We start from the raw sequence: 25,389 nt of genomic DNA, 5'->3' as shown, positions 1-25,389 counted from the left end.
ACAATCAGTGGTCAGGTTGGGGAACAGCGAGAGAGGCTCCACGTCCATCTGAGCGAGGGCGCACACAGCAAGCGTGTCCGGCCCACCGAAGTCCATTTCCAAACGTCCATGTCGCTTAAGGAAATCGTGTCCTAACAGAACGTCGGCACATAACGCAGGTAATACCATGAGATACACGTCGGGGAACGTGCGTCCCTTTATCACAAGTTTCAATCGACATGCCCCTTTTGTGCTCAGCCGAAGGCCTTGGGAGGCCATGAAGATCTGTTGTGTAGTCCCGAGAACCGGCCACCCATGTTGATGCACTAGTCGTTGATCGATAAAACTATCCGTAGACCCCGTGTCGATTAAGGCTTGTGACAAAACGCCTTCGACCTGGAGCGGAATGATGGCCTGCGCAAGGCCGGAAGACCCAGCAGGTATTGTGCCGTCCGGGCGAGAAGATCGCGCCTCGCGAGTGGATCCCACTCCAGCTGCAGTTTTCCGGTCGTTCGGGCAGCCCGTGGAGGATTCCCGTGACAAGCGCATAGTTGGCCGCGCTGGAGCAGGAGCATGTAAATCGTATAAGACACTGTCAGAGGACGTTCCCACGCCGGCTGCAGTTTGCCGGTCGTTCGGGCAGCCCGTGGAGGATTCCCGTGACAAGCGCATAGTTGGCCGCGCTGGAGCAGGAGCATGTAAATCGTAAAAGCCACTGTCAGAGGACGTTCCCACGCCGGCTGCAGTTTGCCGGTCGTTCGGGCAGCCCGTGGAGGATTCCCGTGACAAGCGCACAGTTGGCAGTTCTGGAGCAAGTGCGTGTAATTCGTAAGAGCCGCCGTCAGATGGCGCTCGAGTCACGCGTAGAGGATCACTGCCATCCACCGTTCCATGAGCTGGTGCGATAGCGTGTAATTCGTAAAAGCCGCCGTCGGATGGCGCTCGAGTCCCGTGCAACGTTCGCTGCGAATCCAGAGGAGTTGGCAAAGCAGTACTTCGTTGCTTGTTCGAGGTGGGCGTCCGGACGCCAGCCAAGGCCGATCGCGCTGCGGCCGGTCGTGGTCGCGCCGGTTGTTTAGGCTGCCCGATGTCCCCCATCAAGGTCGAGCGTGCAGCCAGGGGCCCGCGAGGAGGGGATACTCTCATCAAGGCCGGGCGGGGCGCTCCGCTCAGTGCGCAGTCCGGCTCAGCGATAAGCCCATTCAAGGCTGCGCGGGCGCGCGTACCTCGCACGGACTTTTTGCAGACCTTCGCAACATGACCCTTGGTGGAGCACAGATGGCATATCGCCTCTGTAAATGTCAGCTCCAGGGTCTCCAAAAGTCGGAGCCTCAAGGCTCCAGAGCTAATTCCACAGACGAAAGAATCTCGGAGAAGGTCGTCCTGCACTTGCTCGTGGGTCCGTACCTCCTGCACGCAGTCCGCTAGAAGGTGTCGCAGCTCCTGCGCGTAGTGATCGATCGATTCTGATGGTTGTTGTCGCCGCTGAGAGAGCTGATGCCGGCCGTGCACGGCGCTCCGTTTCTTTATGTATAGTCGCTTTAGCTCGGCCAGAGCCGTGGCATACGTCTCAAAGCGAGCAATGCACCGGTAAACGCGGTGATGGACCTTCGAATGTAACACGGACAGCTTAGCCGCAGCGGTGGGCTCCGGTTCATCCGCGGCGAAGTAATTCTCCAGCGTTTTGAGCCAGTGGGTGAACTCCGACCCCGACTCCTCGGCTTGTGCATCAGCATCGAGAGTCGGTACCGTGATCATCTTGGGTTCAGCCATTTCGTAGATTTAAATGATATTAAATGTCGTGAAAATCAACCACAGACACGACTTGTCCCTTGGGTAGGTTTAATATCATTTAGATCTGTGGTAACATCCTGCAAAATACATTCATGCAATAGACATCGGAATCGGAGTATTATATGGGCAATGTCCGATATCAATAGGCAAAGCAAAACAAGTGCAGCATATAGGGGCGTACATACCATTCAAACTACAGGACCATATGTCACAGTAAGTGTCGCTGGAGTGGCCTTGTGCCGCGGTTGTCCCGGGTCTTATAGACGCCCCTTTAGTGGGATAAGCGAGCACTCCTGGGTTCACCTTCAGTATAATTTCACTACACCTAATACTTAGAACCCACAATAATAATAATAACAGCAATAATAATAATAAGTGCCGAATCCGTAACAAATAGTATAGATGACGTTACCAGGACAGCGAGCTGTGTTACAGCTTTCTGTCTGAAAGCGTGCACCCGAGCAAGATGGCTGCTTATTGGAGGCACGAGCGCCAGGAGGTAATATGAGAGTGCGCTGCCGTATGCGGAAACCTCCACTGCAAGGCTCTCGACAACCGCTCCATTCCCCCCAAGGTGTCCAAGCACATTCATCTGTGATGCAGCACATTTTGGTTGGACAACAGTGAGGCTTATTCCGAGGTGTCGGGGAAGAGATTTACAATACTTGTGTGATTTCTAACTGTGTGCTTATATCCTGAGATGGTGTAAAGGAACAGACTGGCTTTGAAGGTAGATGAGTAATAAAGTAATAAAGGCAGAATGTGATTTACAGAAACTGTCCTGAAGCAGCTATACTCCAGGACGTAAAACATTTTCCTGATTATTTTGGGGTAATCTACACATTACATATACGAGGTAGCGATGTTCAATTGAGGGAAGGATTAAGGGTTGGGAAGAGTATTGGGGTGGTGGTGCAGGGAGGGGGCAAGATGCTAAGATAACAGAACTGGGACATCTTGACAATGTTCTGGAACATTGGCTTTGTAAGCAATGACTTTATAAAGGTATTTCATACAAAAGGTGAAGGGGTAGACAGAGGAGAATATTTAGGTGTTGGTTGGTGAGAGGGAGGAGGGGGAGAAGGGGACAATGTTCTGTCATTTTTGTGAATTTACCATGTGACATGTTATTAGATTTACAGTGTCATATTTCTCACAAGATATGATAAAAAGCCAATGAAAATTTGGTCAAACATCGTGTGAGATTTTTAAAGACGACACAATATATTTCCATTTCTGTTTCCTTTCGGTAGGATTCTGCCTTTAATATCTATCAGACAACTAAACACTACTTCCAAACTTGGAAAAGTCATCTTGGAACACAGTCCTCAAAATCTCACTTGATCCAAACAGATAATTTGACATTTAGACAGTGTATAAGCAGTTCCATGCAACCTTTTAAAGGGGGCAGATTTAACATCTACTGAATACAACAACAAAACAACATGCATTTTAAGGCCATTTTCCCTGCTAGAGCGGGGGTTAGCCTTGCGGTCCCCATGACAATCTTCTCCATTTTGCCCTATTTTCTGCATCTCTCCTTGTTAACCCCCTTGCCCGCATTTCTTCTTCCACCATCTTTAGCCAAGTCTTTCTCGGTCTTCCCCGTCCTCTACTTCCTTCTCATTTCCATCACTCTTCTCAACCAGTCACTTTCATCCTTCCTCAACAGATGACCAAACCATCTCAACCTGTCCCTCTTCACAGCATCAATCACAGGTTCTATTCCCATCATCTATCGCAATTCATCATTTGTCTTCCTCTCTCTCAACGATACTCCGCACATCCACCGAACCATTCGCATTTCCACCCTTTTCAGCCTTCATTGCTGCTCTATGTTCATTACCCGTGTCTCGCTCCCATAAATCATAACACTTCTCACACATGCAGCATACACCTTTCCCTTCAGCTTCAACGACACTCCCCTCCTCATCAGCACGCCACTCAGTTCCCGAAACTTCTTCCATGCACATCTCACTCTTGCAACCATTGCCGAGTCTGATCCTCCTTCTCCATTCAGCATGTCTCCGAAGTAGGAAAATGTTTTCACACCTTCCAGCTTCACGCCGTCTCCAAGATCCAACTCAACATTTCCTCCATCTGCAGCTCCCTCTGTGCACACCTTACATTTGAATGTAGCTGCCACACTGGTTAATGACCCTCTCAGACCACTACATTTTTGATGAACCCACTCAGCGCACATTGTACATTGAATGGAGTTCACTCCGACACCCTTCCTGCACACAGCACATGGCCACTTCCCAGTTCTTTCCACCTCACCACATGCTTTACCACTTGCCATCACCTTCGTCTTTCCTATATTCACCTTCAGACCTTTTGTCTCCATACATTCCTTCCACTTGTTCATCTTTTCCTTCAGTCCATCCATACTTTCCGCAATCAACACCAGATCATCTGCATACAACAACTCCCACGGTAAACCCTCCTTTACGTTCTGAGCCAGCACCTCCATCACAGCTACAAATAGTAGTGGCCTTAGTACCGACCCCTGATGCACTCCCACCTTCACCTCAAACTCACCACTGTTCCCGTCCTTCATCCTTACAGCTGTGCGCGCTCTTTTGTACATTGCCATCACTACTCTGATCAACCATTCCTCCACTCCTAACTTCCTCAATGCAACAATGCACTATCACCATGCACTATCATGCACGCAATCTATCCACCAAATTTCGTCTGAATCTGTCCACAACTTTTTAAGACATCGTGCTCACAGACAAACAAACAAACAACTAGACAAAAAGACGTGAAATCATAACATCCGCCCACCTTTGGTGGTGGAGGTAACAACATACAGCAATACTACCTTTGCAAAGAATGACTTCTTCACAAGTTTTCTCTTCCATCAAAGAAGATCCGCATTGCTTATCAGTCGAGACAGGTGTACTGTGTGGGGTGTTCAGTTTTCCAGAACGGCCTTGCGGGGTTCCTTCCCCACTTTCCTGGGGCTGAAGACACACTCTAAAACGCCGTTGTTTGGGTCGAAGTTCAGGAGGAAGATAAGAGACGCTACGTAGTTTAGGGACTTCCCCGAATGGATCTACCCAATGAGGAGGTGGCCCAGCCAATAATGCCACATCCTCAGGTGGTGCCACCAATGCTGCAACTGCAGGGGACAATGTTGAGTTTAGGTCGGAGTTTGGTTTATGTTCCCCAGAAGCGGCTATCTTTTCGAGGTGCTCGGTGATAGCACGAGCAATGATTGAAGGGAGCACACATGGTCGACATGGCGTCCATTCTGACCATTCGCTGAGCAAAACAATGGGTTCTGAAGTGGGGAAAAAGACAAAATAAATAAGGCATATAATTATTGGTAGCATTTGCATCACAATCTTAAACAATATTGGAAATATTTTTGCATAGGTCGGCCTGAGAGTCTTTCACGAGAACTTGTGACACTGTATTTATTGTGTAAATCATAATGAAAAAATATGTTCAAGCCAGCAATAGCTACACATTTGACTGCAATGTTATGTCATAATAATATCTGTTTCTAAAGCCAATGTTTTGGATATTTTCGAGTTGCCCCAATGATATTACCTTCCCATGACTTTTATTTTCCTCGAGATGGAAAATGTCTTGAAATAAAATTTCTGCATTTCCATTTATTCTTTCATACACAATATCTGGCACAAGGTTGGCATCATTGATGAAAGCATGGCTGTTCCACTGATGCAGTGCCCCTCTGCAGAGAGAAGTATGTAATTTAAATGCTGTTTAAAGGGTTCCATTTGGAATAACAATAAAGTAAAAGGTTTACACTATGTGTTGGCTCTTAAAAGAGCTATTTATATTATTTATACTATAAACAAGATCTGGGTGGGGATACCAGTTAGTAAATAATGTAAGTATTAAATTTTCTTCAATAAATTCCACTATTCCTGTGCCACCTTCAGTTGAACGTCAACCATTGACAGCAGGTTCGTGAAGAAATTGTGCAAAAAACTAACCCAGTCTGAATGTTGATATATCCAGTCAATGGCGAAACTGCAAATGGGAATCCATGAATGTCACGGATGGAAACCCTTACGTCATTTCCTCATTCTGCTTTAAACTCAATATCTTCATATTTTCACTCCAAACAGCTCATTCATCATTCCAATCACAAATTAATAAGATATTATATATATCGATATATAATGTTAAAGCACGATTGTATTGAGATATTATCAAACCAGCGATCCATCGTCATCTGTTCATTTTCGGATTCGGGAGCAAGGCCCGTGTCGATCACGTTTCAAAATCACAATTGTATTGAGGAATTTGATGACACCCACTGGGATCCAAGCATGGGCGGACTGGCCATACGGGCATTTGGGCAATGCCGGTGGGCTGGGACCGCTGGGTAAAAAATGGGCCGCTGGGCTGGATAAAAAAAACTGCTGAAAAAAAAATTGTCACGGAAAACTTCTGCCTCCATCCCCGGGGATTCCCCGCTAAATATCAAAAGGTCAAAACTCAAAAGGTCGCCCCTGACGCCTCATTATAATTACTAGCAACGGTACCCGCCATACGGGCCCTACGGGCGGGGCTTCAATTGGGAGGCCCGAATGAAAAGGCAAAATATCAGAAATTGAAGGCTTTTTTTTATTTTAAACGATTTATATCACACGCAAATCAGCAAAATCTAAACAGCATCTTTAGAATTTCAATAAAAGCCACATCACTGAGCTGGTGTGCAGCTGTGTCACGTCCTTGTTCCTGCTTCCGATAGTCCTCGACTCCTCGTCTAGCCTAGCCTTCTTTCTTGCAACAGCTTCCTTGGACGTTTTCGTTAATGAGGCTTTCCGTTTGGTTTGGGAGGCATTTTACCGGTTTATCTGAAACGGTACCCACCCAGTAACACGTACCAGAAAAAACAAATCGTTTGCGCAATGGGCTCTCCAATATTCGAAGTGTTCACGGTTCGAATTACGTAACGTAACGTTTGTGATGATGTTTTCATTGTGACGATGTTTGTGACTTTTGTGTTCACGGTAGTGTTTGATGTGACGGTGTGAACATAATGTTATGCTAGTTATGCTGATGTGACGGTTTTGTGTTCACGAGTTATCAAGTGACCACTATATTCGTCATGTGTGTGCGTCTGTCTGTGTGTGTGTCTCCTGTGTGTGTCTGTCTGTCCGCAGCATAACTACCCGATATCATCCGATCTTGATGAAACTTGGGTGGGAGGTTGATATCATGATCTAGTTATGTCCTGCCTAGAGTGGGCGTATTGCGCCCATTGTGGGCGGAGCGACACCCGAAAAAGATGTCTTTTTAGGCGGTAATCAAGTTCAAGCTACAGTCACGTGAAAAAGTAAGTACACCCCATGTAAAGTTTTGACTTTTTCAACATATTTCAACATACAGCTATTTGATCTTCATTTCAACAATATTGACAGATAAAGGTGATATAATATAACAAATATCCTGAAACATTTACATTTTGTAGTCCATTGTACAATTTAAATAAACATAAATGCAAATTTCGCATGTGGAAAAAGTAAGTACACCCTTGGCTCTAAAGGTGGTATTGCCCCCTTTGGCAGAAACAATCTCAAGTAGGCGTTTCTTATAACTGTCTACCAGTCTCTGACATGGACTGGGAGACATTTTTGCCCACTCCTCCATGCAGAATTCTTTCAGCTGTGCGATGTTTGAGGGGTTTCTTGCATGCACAGCTCCTTTCAAATCCCCCCACAACATCTCGATGGGATTTTTTGATCCGGGCTTTGACTTGGCTATTCCAGAACCCTCCATTTCTTTCTTTTCAGCCATTCCTTGGTGGATTTACTGGTATGTTTAGGGTCATTGTCATGTTGCAAGAAGTCACCTTCGGTTGAGCTTCAACTTTCCGACTGATGGCTTCACATTATCCTCAAGCACCCTCTGGTACAATTAATAATTCAGAGTGGATTTTATGATGATGAGCTGCCCAGGCCCTGATGCAGCAAAGCTGCCCCAAACCATAATATTTCCACCACCATGCTTTACAGTTGGTATCAGGTTCTTGTGGTCAAATGCTGTCTTTGTTTTTCGCCAAACATGTCTTCTGGTACTGTGGCCAAATAGCTCTACATTCGACTCAGCTGTCCAGAGCACATTGTTCCAGAACTGCTGGTCTTTGCCTCGGTGTTCATTGGCAAACTTTAGTCTTGCCCTGATGATCTTTCTGGACAGCAATGGTTTCCTCCTGGCACACGTCCAATGTAGATCAAATTTGTGCAGCCTCTTTCTAATGGTAGACTCGTGCACTTTGACATCAACAGTGGCAAGAGCTACCTGTAGATCCCTTGATGACATTCTGGGGTTCTTAGAGACCTCTTTCAGCATCTTGCGGTCTGCTCTCGGGCTGAACTTGCTGGGGCGGCCTGGCCTGAACAAGTTGGCAGTTGTTTGGAATCTTCTCCACTTGTAGATGATCTTCCGGACAGTCGAATGATTGATTTCAAATTGTTTGGAGATCTTTTTAAATCCTTCCCAGACTCGTCGGCATCTATAACCTTCTTTCTGAAGGCATCAGAGAGCTCTTTTGATCTAGGCATGGTGACGCTGCACACTTCAACAACAAAGAGCAAACCAAACTAAATGTCTGAGGTTTAAATTAGACAGGTTCCTCCAAGATCCTCTCTAACGATGTTCTAATCATTTGCACCCGAGCTGGTGCACCTGATTCTAATTTTAGGTATTTGAAGTAGTGATAAATGTAGGGGTGTATTTACTTTTTCCACGTGTGAAATTTGCATTTATGTTTATTTAAATTATACAATGGACTACAAAATGTAAATGTTTCATGATATTTGTTATATTATATCACCTTTATCCATCAATATTGTTGAAATGAAGATCAATTAGCTGTATGTTGAAATATGTTGAAAAAGTCAAAACTTTACATGGGGTGTACTTACTTTTTCACGTGACTGCACATCTTCTCCGAGGGAGTTGGTGGAATCTGACAGGGGTTTCGATATTTGGTGAGGCCAATGTCATGTGTCTAGCCCCACGGAGCTCGATTTTTCATTTTCGCTGCAAGGTCAACGTCACGAAATTTAGAAAAGTCGATTTTTGATGGTTTTATTACATTGTTCGCTTCCTGATAGGGTGAAATGTCATACATGATCTTATATTATCACATACATCATGAAATACAAGTTTTCCAACAAATTTCAGAATCTTCGACCTTTGATGGTCACAAAGGTTAAATTTTCAAAGTTGTCGGAATTGAACCGAATTATCGGTATTGTGTAGCTAACTAACCTCATAACTGATTATACATTATTTTCTATCTCATTTCAGGGTCAGTAACCTTCGTTTTGACATTTCCAGGCCTGGCCTGTCCGGGCCTGTTTCGTTTATAGTCCGTCCTTTGTCATTGAATACCGCTCGGTCGTGAACCATCGTCGTCTCCTTGCTTGTCGTTTTTATTTTCGTAATCGTTTAATGAACCTTTAATGTTTAATGAACGTTTAAACAGCGTGAAATGTGAGGAATCTCTGGCAAAGCTTCTGTGCAACTTGTTTCTGAAGTCTTGTTAGGACTGAATCTTGGCCTCAAGAACTGTGTTGGAAACTCAACTGATGGTGCAGCAAACATGCAGGGGTGCTACAAAGGCTTCAGTACTCTGCTATCAAAGGAAGCTCCAATACAGATCCATGTTTGGTGCCACGCACATGTGTTAAATCTCGTTGTGACCGAAGCTACAAGTGTTCTGGTGACTAGCGCATCACTGTTCTCATTACTGAATGACATTGCAGTATTCTTTCGGGAATCTTATCAGCGAATGAACATCTGGAATCGACACTCCACTACTGTGAAACGAATGGGAACTATCGGAGAAACTCGATGGTGGTCAAAGGATGCCGCTTTGAAGAAGGGTTTTGGTTCATTCAACAATCCAACTGGAGCGCTTTTCATGGAAGTTATCACCACTCTTAATGCCATACTTGTTGCTGACCAGATCCAAGCAGCTGTTAAGGCCAAGATGAAGGGATACATTGACAGTCTCCTGAAGTTTGAAACAATTCTGACTGCACAAGTATATCTGCAAGTATTCTCCCGCACTACAGCGCTCTCCAAGTATCTACAAACTGTGCAACTGGATCTGCTGACTGTGCACCGGATGGTGGATGAATTGCTAGAGAATATGCAGATGCTACGGGATGACTTCCAAGCTTGTCATGATGCAGCTGCAATGTTTGTTCAATGGGCTAATGACCAGCTGGATGAAATGGATGTAAATCTTGTTGTGGAAGAGTCCCTTCCTATAAAACGGCAAAGATGGCACAAACGCATTGATGGCGAACTGTCCATAGATGAGGCTACATCAGCTTCTGACCCAGTAAAGAAGTATCGCATTGAAGTGTACAACCGAATAGTGGACACTATTGTGAGCAGCATTGAGCAGCGGTTTGACAGATCAGCAACATCAACATTGTATGCTGATCTCTCACTTCTTCACCCAAGGAACTTTGATCAAGTGCCATCGGGAGCTATGGAAGAGCTGCATAAACATTTGCTGAGATTTGATGATGGTGTCACTGCGGAACAACTACGAAAAGAACTGCGAAGCCTTGGAGAACAATGGTCAACACTGAAACAATCAGTACCAGATGCTTATACAGTGCAGGAGGACAGTGAGTCTGAACAGGACAGGAAGACTCTGCCAAGTACATGTAAGTCATGTAAAGCCTGCCCTCTCTGCTGCTACAAGGTGCTCCTCAAGTTGAACCTCTTCACTGATGCCTACAAGAGCATTGGGCTTGCCTACATGCTGCTGCTAATGCTGCCTGTGTCACAAGTGGCATGTGAACGGTCTTTCTCTGCTTTGGAGAGAATCAAAAGCCGTCTGCGAAGTTCAATGACACAAGAACATATTGAGGCGTTCATGTTGATGTCTGTGGAAAAAGGGATCCTGGCCAAACTTGACACGAAGGATATCATTGATGGTGTGGCTGCCAGAAGCAGCGAACTGCACAGGCACCTACTCTCTTAGACATGGCATGTGCTTGTGTTACTGAAAATAAATTTAATTTTTCGTGGATTTTATTTAGTTGTTTTTTTTCAAGCATTTTGTCTTTTTTTTTTTTCTTTTTTTTTTTGTATACAAGATCGAGGCTCGTGAAAGAGCTAACATTAATCACACAAAAAGACAAACCGACACACAAAACACAAAAAACAAGGGGAGCGGCAGACAAGATGGGGAGAGAGGGGGAAGGACACAAAAGAGAGGGGGAAGAGGGGGAAGGACACAAACACAACATTTGAGAGCAGGGACATCGGGAGGACTTGGGGGGAGGTGGGAGAGGAATAAAACATATGAACACTGCAAGGACTCTGGGGTGAATTACCGGGGGTAGAAAAGATCAAGGTTTTCGATGGGGGAAGATAAGAGATGGTGGTGAACAGCTGTTTTAAAGACCTGGAGGGAGGAGTGGGATTGAAGGGAGTGGGGGAGTTTGTTCCAGAGGCGGGAGAAAAGGGGAATGAAAGAGTGAAGGTGAGCAGAGAGCCTAGACTTTGGCAGTTTAACCATAAGAGGGTTGCAGGCAGATCTTGTGCGACCTGAAGGAATATTGGGGGGACAGAGCACAGAGAGAGCTGGGGGAGCAAGGCCGGAGAGGAGTCGGTAGAAGACAGAAAAACCACCAACCTGCCTGCGGTGAGTGAGTGAAAGGCCCTCGGTGTTGACTACATCGCAGGAGATTCCAATGATTCTGAAAGCTTTGGCCTCAACAGCGTGAAGCCGAGCAAGGTGTGAGGCAGGAGCACCAGCCCAGAAGGGGGAACAGTATTCCATTGAGCTGCGGATGAAAGCCTTGTATGTGCTGAGGAGCTCAGGTGTGCCAAGGAAGGACTTCGCACGACGGAGGATGCCCAGTCGGCGACTGGCTTTGGAGGCCAGCTTGGAAATGTGGTTTTCCCAAGAAAGATCATGGCAGATAGTGAGACCCAAAAGCTTGAGCGACAGAACTTCTTGGAGAGGATTGTTGAGAAAGTAGATGGGAGGGTTGTCCAGTCGGTCCTTTCGGAGAGACATTGTAAGAGTGTGAGATTTGTCAGGATTGAAAGACATGTTCCACTTGTTTGACCTCCTATTCTATTTTCCTATAACCTTCTAACTCCTATAACCTCCTATATAGTAACCTCCTATTCTATTTTCTCAGATAAGCAAAATATTAATTTATAATGGGCCGACCTAGGTGAAGGATGCCCGGGCCGGTTTTAAGATGCCCGGGCCAGTCCGCCACTGGATCCAAGAACGTTCCACAGAAGATTATTATATTTCCTTTGAGTAAAATATGCAGCTGTAATGGTTCCTAAATGTTGTCCCCTTGTCATGTGACCAGATCCTCAGCTCTGATTGGTGGACGTTTGTGAGGGACTTCCATACATACATACAGTCACGTGAAAAAGTAAGTACACCCCTGTAAAGTTTTGACTTTTTCAACATATTTCAACATACAGCTATTTGATCTTCATTTCAACAATATTGATAGATAAAGGTGTTATAATATTACAAATATCATGAAACATTTACATTTTGTAGTCCATTGTATAATTTAAATAAACGTAAATGCAAATTTTGCATGTGGAAAAAGTAAGTACACCCTTGGCTCTAATAGGTGGTATTGCAACCTTTGGCAGAAACAACCTCAAGTAGGCGTTTCTTATAACTGTCTACCAGTCTCTGACATCGACGGGGAGAAATTTTTGCCCACTCCTCCATGCAGAATTCTTTCAGCTGTGCGATGTTTGAGGGGTTTCTTGCATGCAGAGCTCATTTCAAATCCCCCCACAACATCTCGATGGGATTTAGATCCGGGCTTTGACTTGGCCATTCCAGACCCCTCCATTTCTTTCTTTTCAGCCATTCCTTGGTGGATTTACTGGTATGTTTAGGGTCATTGTCATGTTGCAAGGTCCACCTTCGGTTGAGCTTCAACTTTCCGACAGATGGCCTCACATTATCCTCAAGCACCCTCTGGTACAATGAAGAATTCATAGTGGATTCTATGATGGTGAGCTGCCCAGGCCCTGATGCAGCAAAGCTGCCCCAAACCATAATATTTCCACCACCATGCTTTACAGTTGGTATCAGGTTCTTGTGGTCAAATGCTGTCTTTGGTTTTCACCAAACATGTCTTCTGGTACTGTGGCCAAATAGCTCTACCTTTGACTCATCTGTCCAGAGCACATTGTTCCAGAAGTGCTGGTCTTTGCCTCGGTGTTCATTGGCAAACTTTAGGCTTGCCCTGATGTTCTTTCTGGACAACAAAGGTTTCCTCCTGGCACACCTCCCATGTAGATCAAATTTGTGCAGCCTCTTTCTAATGGTAGACTCGTGCACTTTGACATCAACAGTGGCAAGAGCTACCTGTAGGTCCTGTGATGACATTTTGGGGTTCTTAGAGACTTCTTTCAGCATCTTGCGGTCTGCTCTCGGGCTGAACTTGCTGGGGCGGCCTGGCCTGAACAAGTTGGCAGTTTTGTCCTGATTTTTTTTAGCCAAGTACTGCCAGTTTCACCACAAGACTGAACGAACACCAAGCTATCAACAGATCGAAGACAATGGATCATAATGAGCAAAACCACACTGGCCAATCATAATCACACAATGAACAACCAATCAGCACCCCACAATAACCAGCCAATAGGGGTGTGTGCAATTCTTATAAACTCTGCTCCTATTCGTTCCAGTTACTTCCTACTGTTGATGGGTGGAGCATGCTGCCCGAAATGTTGAGGCCTATACTTTCCTTCATTTTATTTTGCTTTGGAGTTATCTTTTTAAAGTATGAAGAATATAAATAGCTCTTTTAAGAGACAACACATGGTGTAAAACGTAAACCTTTTTCTTTAATCTGTAATTTGTTTAAGGTGCAGGAGATAACTCACCTAATCTTCACAGAATGCACCCTGAGATCATTAGCATACACCAACTAATGCTAGCAGATAGGACACTCAGTTTAACATCCATGTGATGGACAGCACAAACCAGGATGACAGTTGGTAGCTGGGTTGAGATTCAAATCTAGGGAAGACAGCTGAGAGATGACTGTGCGTACTTTTACACTACCTTGCTTGCCATGCATTTCCATAAATTCTGCATCAATCAACTCCATTAGCCTGGTGTTAGCTTCATGGTTAAGGTGGCTGGCTTGAGATTTTAGGGTTCTGAGTTTGAGCCCCTATCATGCCATTGAATTAACACAAGGTGGGTTGACTCAGCCTTTCATCCTTCCGAGGTCAGCAAAATGAGTACCAGATGACTGGTTATCGAGAGAAGTTTATAGAACAGGCTGTTTACATCAGTCGCAGCCACGCCCCCAGAAAATGATGCAACCAGCAGGCAGCGCAGGAATAATCACCAACTCAATATGTGCACATTGTTGTTATTCGCAAACAACTTAAGACCAATGATATTTGCTGTTTGGAATTAAAATGTTGAGGACAATAACCATTCCAAAAAAAAAAAAGATTCTGCGATTTCTCATGGGATCTGATGGAAAACTGATGAAAATCTTGAGAGTTGTGCTTTTTCACTAATCATCCGGAAACACTTCCCTTTTCAAAATCAAGTGTTACCACCAAGCAGCATGACAGGCTGAGCAAATAACGTTTATTCACGAGGTCACACAACCAACATTTCATCATCGGAGGAGTTCCACTCTGGTCTACTGAGTTTGTGTTAGCATGGCACATAAGCTCCCTCTGCCTTTTCATAGCTTAAGATCAAATTGTTTATACCCCACAAAGGAACCAAAATCACATTAACAGACATCAAACAGAGGTTGCTGTAAGAGCAATTGTCCATAATCTAACTTCCAAAAGCTTACCTTCACAGCTAACATTAGTGCAGATCAGCAAGCCGTCAGAGCACGTGCTGCAAATTGCAAACAAATCAAAAGTAAGATTTAGAGGAGGAGAGGAAGAAGAAGTCGTAGTTTTTTTTATAGACTTTTGAGGTAAAAGTCAAGTGGCTCCCAATAGAACATCACTGTGCAAACAAAATTACGGTATATGTGGTGGAGTTCCATGCATAATCATACAATTATGTGACCTTCTTTGTAGTGACAGATGCTGCGAAGTAACGGTTCTGCTATGATTCAGGGCAAGCCATTGGCATGAAATAGCAATCAGTGTAAATTGAGCCAAAATGGTTGTGGATAAAGGCTTCCTCCGGTTTGACCATGTCCAGCTGTCTGCTGTCCCAGGTGCAAGATTGAAAACATTAATCAATCTAGAACGGCACTCAATAGAGAGCATACCTCTGCCAGGTGAACAGTTTACGTTTTGTATCCCAGAGTAGACCAGAAAATCACAACACAGAATCATATTTAATCAAAATCATCCGTCCACAACTTGTTGAGATATCCTGCGATGTATCGTTTTTGGCCATTTCTCCCAGTGGTGAAGAATCACTTAAAAATTATTGTAGCCGGATCCGAATCCGGATCTTCACCAAAATCTAATCATTTCATCCTTGTCACATACGTTACATCTCTGCCAAATTTCGTCCCAATCCGTCCACAACCTTTTGACATATTTTGTTCACAAACGGACAGACAAACAGGGGCGAAAACATAACCTCCATCCACATTTGGTGGCGGTGGTAAAGATTGACCTGATGCTGCACACCCTGGTCTTTTGGAAATCATTTAAGCAAATGCACCGATAAAATGCAATCCAACGTTTGTTGTCATGATTAATAAATAGGAGTTCTCCTACGCGATGAACTTAAATGCAGATGCATGCCATTATAAGCCCATCAAGGCCTGTGCTCATATTGCCAACTTATGGAATTGCTTGTCGGTGCTTTTGTCCCTTTAAATGATAAGTGTCAAGCAAGGACGAAGCAAGGAAGCAGCATGTGCCATTTTAAGGTCTTTGGTATGACTGCCAGAGTTTGAGCCGCCGACCTCCAAGACTCAGTCTCGTTCCCTTGCAAGGGACTTCAACAGAGGAGGGCCCATTAGGCCGATCAAAGTATCGATCAAAGCCTGCGTTTTGATTGCAAACCAGTAGTTGTCTGTCCGTGCACTATCCTTTTAAATGCTGAGCATCAAGCAAGGAAGCAGCACACACCATTTCAAATTCTTTTCAAAAAATCCAAAGTAAAAAAAAAAAAAAAAAAGTTTAAAAAGTTACCCTAAAACTGATTGATTGCATTCGATCACCGTTGCTGCAATCACTTTGCGCTGTACTGAATGTGATTACATTAGTCTTATTAGGATACATTCACTTGGCTTTCCTCCAAATGGGACATTTACAGTAACATACCTGTACTTTGCTTCATGCATTGTGTTGGTAAAGCCCTGGTGAGAATAGATATCCTCATTCTCACTCAATGAACAAATATAAATGACACTATTTTGCCTGTAAATTACACTATACATCTCTCTCGATTTGATTAGCTTAATTGCCTGTGTTGTGTGTGTGTGTGTGTGTGGTGGAACTCCAGTAAAATCTGATTTCCAGCCAGGAATTCTCACATTCGGCCCTGTTTGAGCACCCCTTGAGAGAAGCTGGCAAATTACCCTTGGCCTGTGATGATAAGCCAAGCTGGTTGAAGCTTTCAGGCACCAACCTTGAGCAACTAGCAGCGTGGGCGAGAGGACGCGGCTTGAAAGCTGCCTCTTACAAAAACAACTCCAATGTTATTCTTTCCATCCTGTCCTTGAAGTATATTTAATTATTTCCTGTCGAGTATAAAGACCCTAGCCTGATGGGGTTCGGGGAGAAGCTGCAGTTAATGACAGCTTCTACCATGTACAGTCACATGAAAAAGTAAGTACACCCTGTGTAAAGTTTTGACTTTTTCAACATATTTCAACATACAGCGATTTGATCTTCATTTCAACAATATTGAGAGATAAAGATGATATAACAAAACAAATATCATGAAACATTTACATTTTGTAGTCCATTGTATAATATAAATAAACATAAATGCAAATTTCGCATGTGGAAAAAGTAAGTACACCCATACATTTATCACTACTTCAAATACCTAAAATTAGAATCAGGTGCACCAGCTCAGGTGCAAATGATTAGAACATCGTTAGAGAGGTTCTTGGAGGACCCTGTCTTATTTAAACCTCAGACATTTAGTTTGGTTTGCTCTTTGTTGTTGAAGTGTGCGGCGTCACCATGCCTAGATCAAAAGAGCTCCCTGAGGCCTTCAGAAAGAAGGTTATAGATGCCTACGAGGCTGGGAAGGGATTTAAAAAGATCTCCAGACAATTTGAAATCAATCATTCGACTGTCTGGAAGATCATCTGCAAGTGGAGAAGATTCCAAACAACTGCCAACTTGTTCAGGCCAGGCCGCCCCAGCAAGGTCAGCCCGAGAGCAGACCGCAAGATGCTGAAAGAAGTCTCTAAGAACCCCAGAATGTCATCACGGGACCAACAGGTAGCTCTTGCCACTGTTGATGTCAAAATGCATGAGTCTACCATTAGAAAGAGGCTGCACAAATTTGATCTACATGGAAGGTGTGCCAGGAGGAAACCTTTGCTGTGCAAAAAGAACATCAGGGCAAGACTAAAGTTTGCCAATGAACACTTGGGCAAAGACCAGCACTTCTGGAACAATGTGCTCTGGACAGATGAGTCAAATGTAGAGCTATTTGGCCACAGTAACAGCAGACATGTTTGGCGAAAATCAAAGACAGCATTTGACCACAAGAACCTGATACCAACTGTAAAGCATGGTGGTGGAAATATTATGGTTTGGGGCAGCTTTGCTGCATTAGGGCCTGGGCAGCTCACAATCATAGAATCCACTATGAATTCTTCATTGTACCAGAGGGTGCTTGAGGATAATGTGAGGCCATCTGGTGGAAAGTTGAAGCTCAACCGAAGGTGGACCTTGCAACATGACAATGACCCTAAACATACCAGTAAATCCACCAAGGAATGGCTGAAAAGAAAGAAATGGAGGGTTCTGGAATGGCCAAGTCAAAGCCCGGATCTAAATCCCATCGAGATGATGTGGGGGGATTTGAAACGAGCTGTGCATGCAATTGTGCATGCTCTGCAACAATTTTTTGTTGAATTAAATTATTGCAAAGTTAATTTTTTAATTGTTTGTTTTGTTCAATTAGATCACCTTTATCTATAGATACTGTTTAAATGAAGATCAAATATTGATATGTCCACATATGTTAAAAAAAAAAAAACATTTCATGGGGTGTACTTACTTTTTCCACATGCGAAATTTGCATTTACTAGGGCATGCCCGTACTATATCTATATCTAAAATTATATCCCCCCCCTCTATTTACATGAAATGGTTTGGTCCAAAGCGAACGGCTTGCGAGTGGTGACAATCCCCCCCCTCTATTTACATGCAATGGTTTGGTCCAAAGCGAACGGCTTCCGGAGTTTGGTAAAGAAATCGCCATCGCGTGCACAAACGCGCAGGAAAGCGAATGAATCGCAAATTCGTTTTTATTAGTTGTAAAACATAGTTTAACGCCAACATAGTTTGCAAACGTGAAATAAATGAATACGCTCTCAAATGTGCCATCCGAGGCAGAGTGTGCCCGCCACGTTCGGCACACGCGATCGTTCGCTGCTCTCTGATTGGTTGAATCGTTTTTTGGACATAGCTCGGTAAGTAATTGTCCGATTAATATGAAACCTTGAAAAGGCACATCCTCGGGTCCCCAGCAATATACCTGGCAAGTTAAAAGTATATCGGACCTGTGGTTGTCGAGAAACAGCGGTCACAGACAAACGTACAAACGTACAGACAGAGATTACTGGAATTATAGATAGATGTTTATTTAAATTATACAATGGACTACAAAATGTAAATAAAAACCACCGTTTAGAGGCCATTTTTCCCCGCAAAGCGGGGGTTGGCCTTTTCGGGGACCGTGGTTGTTGTTGTTTTTTGGTCCCCTTTTTGAAGCAATGTTTTACGGCCGGATGCCCTTCCTGCCACCAACCCTTTTTGTCGCCTTTTTACGATAAACAGGGAATTACCAGTGTACTGGTACTCAATTTGCCGACCTCGGAAGGATGACAGGCTGAGTCAACCCCCCTGGCGTTAATTCAGCGATCGACCGGGATTCAAACCCAGGATCCTTGGTATCCTAAGCTGGCACCCTAGCCGCTAGCCCAACACCAGGGTCAGGACTACAAAATGTAAATGTTTCATGATATTTGTTATATTATATCACCTTTATCTATCAATATTGTTGAAATGAAAATCAAATAGCTGTATGTTGAAATATGTTGAAAAAGTCAAAACTTTACATGGGGTGTACTTACTTTTTCACGTGACTGCACATGTTAAGCCTTAATAAATCCTCCTGTAAACTGTCTGGATGTCTCAGATTCATCTCCAAGGGGTTTGGAGTGGCGGGTAAATCCCCTACATGTGTGGTGTGTGTGTGTGTGTGTGTGTGTGTGTGTGTGTGTGTGTGTGTGTGTGTGTGTGTATGTGTGTGTGTGTGTGTGTGTGTGTGTGTGTGTGTGTGTGTGTGTGGTGTGTGTGTGTGGTGTGAACTGTTTAATGCATCATTATCAAATTAATACATGAAGAAAATCACCATGCACTATCATTATAAATGGAAGCAGGGATGGACAGGCAACAACCATGGTCCAATACTACGTAATTAAATAGTTCATAGACGTACAGTACACTGCTCACATTCAAATGAAATGTAATTAATTGACGTATTCACATGGGTCGACTGAGGCTTCACCGTGTTTTTTGGTTTGACATATAAAAAACTGGTGAAAAGGTCCATTTCTGCTTCTGCTTCCTCGGGCAAGGAAGTGTCCTTCGTGCTCTCCACGTCATCAAGGTTTAAGTATTTTCCCATTCGTGTCTTTGTCAAATTTCTACTGGTTATGTGTTACTGTGTGTTTCTAGTTAGTTTTGGTTTGTAATTCGTGCAAACTTGTGTGTAATTAATCGTTTTCTGTGTCGTACTGCGTGCGCAGCCTGGTAACTTGAGGCTTCCATCCCCCCATCGGTGTTTTGTAAATTTAAGTTCTTTCCTTTACTGTATTGCTTTTTTCTTTGATTTTATTTTCTCCCCCCGAACATCTTACCCTTTATCTAACGTTAAAAAAATATATAAAAAATAAAAATAAACTTCATTATTTCCTTCTCTCCTCGCAGACACGTGCTTGTTGTCTCGCCCCACCCCCTTTATCTCATTTTTCTTCCACCTCTCCAGCCGATACTCACCTTTCCAACTCTAGTTTCCACAATACTCATTCAACCCTTCCTCCTTCTTTCTCCGATCCACGCCCTCACTTCAGGGAATTTTCCCAGATTGTTTTTTCATGGTTTTGTTTAAATATTATTCAAATATGTTTAAAGTTTCCCCTGCAGTGTTTTATTCAGTGGTTTATTATAACACACTGTTTTTCTTCTGACTTAAAAGGCTTTTTTCAATTTCCTCTTCAATTCATTCCACTTCAAAAAAAATTCAATCTCTTACATTTCTTCCTCTCTACATTCTCTAAACTCACCTTCATTCCACCCCCCTCTATCGTTTTCAAATGGATCTCTGACTTGAAAATCACAATAAACCCAGTTTATAATAAATGTTCCTTTTTTTATTAATCGTCCACTTTCTAAACTCCCCCCTCACCCCTCCCATCCAAAACACACCCTCAACCCTCCAAAACTCCCCCTCCCTTTCAATTCCCCCCCCTCGCCCCTCCCCTCTTAAACTCCCCTTTCGCCCCTCCCCTCCTAAACTCCCCCCTCCCCTCCTAAATTCCCACCTCACCCCTCCCTTTCAATTCTCCCCCTCGGCCCTCCCCTCCTAAACTCCCCACATTTTCCCCACTCTGTTGTCACTTTTTATTGCCTTGAAAGACTTATCTCAGTCTTTCTCACCTTGTCCTTGGAAGTCAGCATTTATCCGTTTAATGTCCTCTTGATGTGCCTTTGGTTTTAATCTCTCTCCTGTCTGCAAGAGTTATTGCCTCTTCTGACAGACATTTAGCCTTCTTCTTTCTGCTTGCTTTTGGGATGATGTTTTTGGCCTCTCCTTTTACAATGTCTTCGACGTCTTGCCACAATTTGTTTGTCGTTCTGTCAACCAAGTGCAGCTCTGCAAAATGTTGCTTTACCTGTTTATAAAAAATACTAGCGTTCAATAATACAAGCTTCAAATGTGAAAGATAATCATACTAAAATACGCAATTTGGTGTGTCTGTCTGTCTGACGATTTTTGACCGCAGTACATTCGGTCGGTACTTATTTCAACCAAACTCGACAAGAGGACGAAGTGTCACACAATGGAGGTTGTAGCGAATACATTTGCCTCCCTCCCCAAGGGGGTTTCTCCAACAAGGAGGTTTTCCCTGGCAATGGGGTTGTGTGTTGAGGTGCATATTGGTGTTAAGATAGCTTTATCGTGTCATTTTTACAAAGCTGCTTCTAATAATAACAAAAAATATAATAGCATAATATTATTGTTATTGATAAATATACACTAATATCTAATATTAATAATATCCCATCTCTCCGAGGGGTTTTTCCTCCTTCAAAAAGCACCGTGTTAACATGTATAAATAGATTATCGTGCAGTTTAGGTGGGAGCACCTCTACCAGAAGTAAAGATATTATAAACTACAAACACGTATGATTCCCTTTTGAAGCAGTCGCTACTGCTATTTAACACGAAACTGAAAGGGAGGAAACCCAGGGTGTGTTCATTTTCCAAGCATGTAGCTAGCGCTTGCCAAGCCAGCCAGCCGTTCCTTGTAAACGGTTTTTAATGGAGTGCAATAAAAGTTGTAACATATTCCCCCCCCCCCCCCTCCTCCCCAAGGGGGTTTCCTCCACCATGGGGTTTCCCCGCCAATGGGGTTGCGTGTTGAGGTGTACATCTATGTTAAGATAGCTTTATCGTGGCGTTTTTCAAAGGAAGCTTCGAATAACAAAACTAACAGTAATAGCATAATATTAGTTACAAAATTACAAAACAATATTAACACATAATATCCCACCTCGCCAATGGGTGTTTTCTCCTTGGCCAAACGCCGTGTTAACGTGTATAAATAGCTTATCGTGCCGTTTTTGTGGGAGCAATGGCTTCTACCAGAAGTAAAAAATATTACAAACCAGAAACACGTATGATTGGCTTTTTAAACAGTCACTAATGCTGTTTAACACTAAACAGAAAGAACGTTGGAAGAATCCGGACAACAGTTTATGATTACTTATCACGTCGATGAACACACCTGATTGAAGATCTACTGTGGTCTATATACCTCCACAAGGGTTAATAACAGGACCCTTCCTGCCGCTAACGTGGAGTTCTTCCAAGGTGTTTTTCGTGGCATTTCTCCAAAGCCACTTCTCATTACAAAGGTAACAAGAAAAAGAGCAATCAGAGATTGCAAACCCCCGCCAGGGTGTATTTTCAGTGGTTTTTAAGGCTTTTGTTTTAAAACAAATATGGTGGCCGAACCACGTGACCGATGACGTCATCATTTTTTTTCCCGAAACCAATTTATTCCTAGATTATGCAAAAATAAATTTCATGTTGATCAGATGAAGTTTTGTACTGGTTGAATTATGACGTCATAATGGAGGCACCTAAGACATCATCATTAACATATGTTATTCCCCATGCAGAGTTCTTTACAATGAGCCATGTCTCAATTTTTTCTATTTAAGCACTTTCGGAGATATAGAGGTGCAACGTTTTTCGGTTTTTCCAAGATGGCGGCCGAACCACGTGACCGATGACGTCATCATATTTTTTTGCTCCACCAGTTTATGCCAACATGGCGCTCAAGAAATTGCATCTTGATCGGATGAAGTTTTGTACTTGTCGAATTATGACGTCATAATGGAGGCACCAATGACATCATCATTAACATATTTTATTCCCCATGGAGAGTTCTTTACAATGAGCCATGTCTAATTTTTTTCTATTCAGTACTTTCGGAGATATATTGTAGAGGTGCAAAGTTGTTTGGTTTTTCCAAGATGGCGGTCCAACCACATGACTGATGACGTCATCATTTTTTTTTTCTCCACCAGTTTATGCCGTCATGTCGCTCAAGAAATTGCATCTTGATTGGATGAAGTTTTGTACTTGTCGAATTATCGAATTATGACATCATAATGGAGGCCTTGGGCCAAGAGAGTTAAAAAATTGGGCACAGTCTATTCCAGGGCAAGACAAATATGTGTGTAAAGTTTGGCGATTCTATGTGCAACGGTGTAGACGTAGTGCTGCGAACAAACAGACAGACAAACAGATGAAAACTCGGTCAGAGACCGAGGACTTGCCGGAATTTCTTTTTTTATCTGCCATTTAGGACAAATATGGCGGCCGAACCACGTGACTGATGACGTCATCATTAACATATTTTATTCCCCATGGAGAGTTCTTTACAATGAGCCATGTCTCAATTTTTTCTATTCAGCACTTTCGGAGATATGGAGGTGCAAAGTTTTTCGGTTTTTCCAAGATGGCGGCCGAACCAGGTGACTGATGACGTCATCATTAACATATTTTATTCCCCATGGAGAGTTCTTTACAATGAGCCATGTCTCAATTTTTTCTATTCAGCACTTTCGGAGATATGGAAGTGCAAAGTTTTTCGGTTTTTCCAAGATGGCGGCCGAACCACGTGACTGATGACGTCATCATTAACATATTTTATTCCCCATGGAGAGTTCTTTACAATGAGCCATGTCTCAATTTTTTTCTGTTCAGCACTTTCGGAGATATAGAGGTGCAAAGTTTTTCGGTTTTTCCAAGATGGCGGCCGAACCACGTGACCGATGACGTCATCAATTGGCCACAGTCTATTCCAGGGCAAGACAAATACGTGTGCAAAGTTTGGCGATTCTACTTGCAATGGTGTAGACGTAGTGCTGCAGACAGACAGACAAACAGACAGACAGACAAATAGACAGACAGACAAACGAACAGATCAACATACTTGCCGGAAAACAAACCAACCGATCAACATACTTGCCGGAATATTTTCCGGCAAGTAACAAACAGACAAACATACGGACTCAAATGCAATACCCTCTCCTCTGGCGAGGGTAATAACAACAATTATGATAATAATAATAATAATAATAATAATGCATTTATTTTATATAGCGCTTTTCAGGAAGCCCAAAGACGCTTTGACAGAGTGCAAAACATAATGCATAGCAAAACATAAAAACAATTGCAAAAAAATAAGAATCAATAGGGAAATATTCAAAGCACAAAGGAGGGAGAAGGAGAGGAGATAGTCAGGGGTTAGATGCTGTGGGTTAAATGTTGAATGCAGTGTTGAACAGGTGGGTCTTGAGTGATGTTTTGAATGTGGTGAGTGAGGAGGAGTCTCTGATGGTGTGAGGTAGCGAGTTCCAGAGGGTGAGAGCAGCGATGGAGAAGGCCCTGTCCCCCCAGGATCTAAATTTGGTCCGGATGGGGGGGGGGTCAGGAGGTTGGTACCAGCAGAGCGGAGGTTGCGGGTGGGAGTGTGTCTGGAGAGGAGGTCAGCCAGGTAGGATGGGGCCAGGTTATGGAGGGCTTTGTAGGTCAAGAGGAGGATTTTGTACTGGATTCTCTGGGAGATGGGGAGCCAGTGAAGCTTGTAAAGGACGGGGGTGATGTGGTCACGGGTCCGGGAATGGGTGAGTAGACGGGCAGCGGAGTTCTGAATGTATTGGAGTTTATTGGTGATTGTTGAGGGTGAACCATAAAGGAGGCTATTGCAGTAGTCCAGACGGGAAGTGATGAAGGCGTGGATGAGGGTTTCTGCAGCCACGGAGGAGAGGGATGGACGGAGACGGGCGATGTTTTTCAGGTGAAAGAAGGCTGTCTTTGTGATCTGTTTAGTGTATTTGTCGAAGGAGAGGGTTTGGTCAAAGATGATGCCAAGATTCCGGATGTGAGGGGAGGTGGATACTGGGAAACCGTCGATGTTGAGGGCAAAGTTATGGGTGGACTTGGTGAGCGTTTTTGGGCCAATGATGATTATTTCAGATTTATCACAGTTAAGTTTGAGGAAGTTGATTTGAAGCCAGGATTTTATTTCAGTGATGCAGTTTGTCAGGATAGAGTGGGTGGCGGTGGAGATGGACTTGGTGGAGATGAAAAGCTGGATGTCATCGGCGAAGCAGTGGAATTGGAGACCATGACGGCGGATTAAGTGACCGAGGGGGGACAGGTAAAGGATGAAGAGGAGGGGGCCAAGAACTGAACCTTGGGGGACACCTTGGGGGAGGGGAGCAGTGGGGGATTTGCAGTTATTGATGGAGATGAACTGACGTCTGTCAGAGAGGTATGATTTAATCCAAGAGAGGGCAGTGCCGGTAATGTTAAAGGTGGTTTCAAGTCGGGTGAGGAGGATGGTGTGATCGATGGTGTCAAAGGCGGCGCTGAGGTCGAGGAGGATGAGAATGTTGAGGTTGCCAGCGTCAGAGGAGAGGAGAAGGTCGTTGGTGATTTTGAGGAGAGCAGTTTCAGTACTGTGGTTGGAGCGGAATCCGGATTGGAATGTTTCATACAGGTTATTGGCAGAGAGATATCCCCACTCCCCAAGGGGTTTTGTGAGTTGCGATATTGCCCCCTTCCCCCTCCATCCCACTCCCCCTTCCCCACACCCTTAC

General features: G+C 43.9%; 1 protein-coding gene across 1 annotated transcript in view; it reads right to left on the bottom strand.

Annotated features, from left to right (window-relative positions):
- The window catches only part of LOC137429455 (SCO-spondin), a 444,698-nt gene that overhangs the window by 85,597 nt on the left and 333,712 nt on the right, over positions 1 to 25,389 (bottom strand). Inside the window, exons 95-97 of the mRNA XM_078781076.1 lie at positions 14,616 to 14,662; positions 4,601 to 5,062; positions 2,186 to 2,365 (exon numbers count right to left, since the gene is read on the bottom strand). Of these exons, the coding sequence (XP_078637202.1) occupies positions 2,186 to 2,365; positions 4,601 to 5,062; positions 14,616 to 14,662 (689 nt within the window). The remainder of the gene's footprint in view (positions 1 to 2,185; positions 2,366 to 4,600; positions 5,063 to 14,615; positions 14,663 to 25,389) is intronic.

The sequence above is a fragment of the Myxine glutinosa genome, chromosome 6, assembly GCF_964187855.1.
Source record: "Myxine glutinosa chromosome 6, kmMyxGlut1.1, whole genome shotgun sequence".
NCBI lineage: Eukaryota > Metazoa > Chordata > Myxini > Myxiniformes > Myxinidae > Myxine > Myxine glutinosa.
This window is presented reverse-complemented; position numbering and strand designations above follow the sequence as displayed.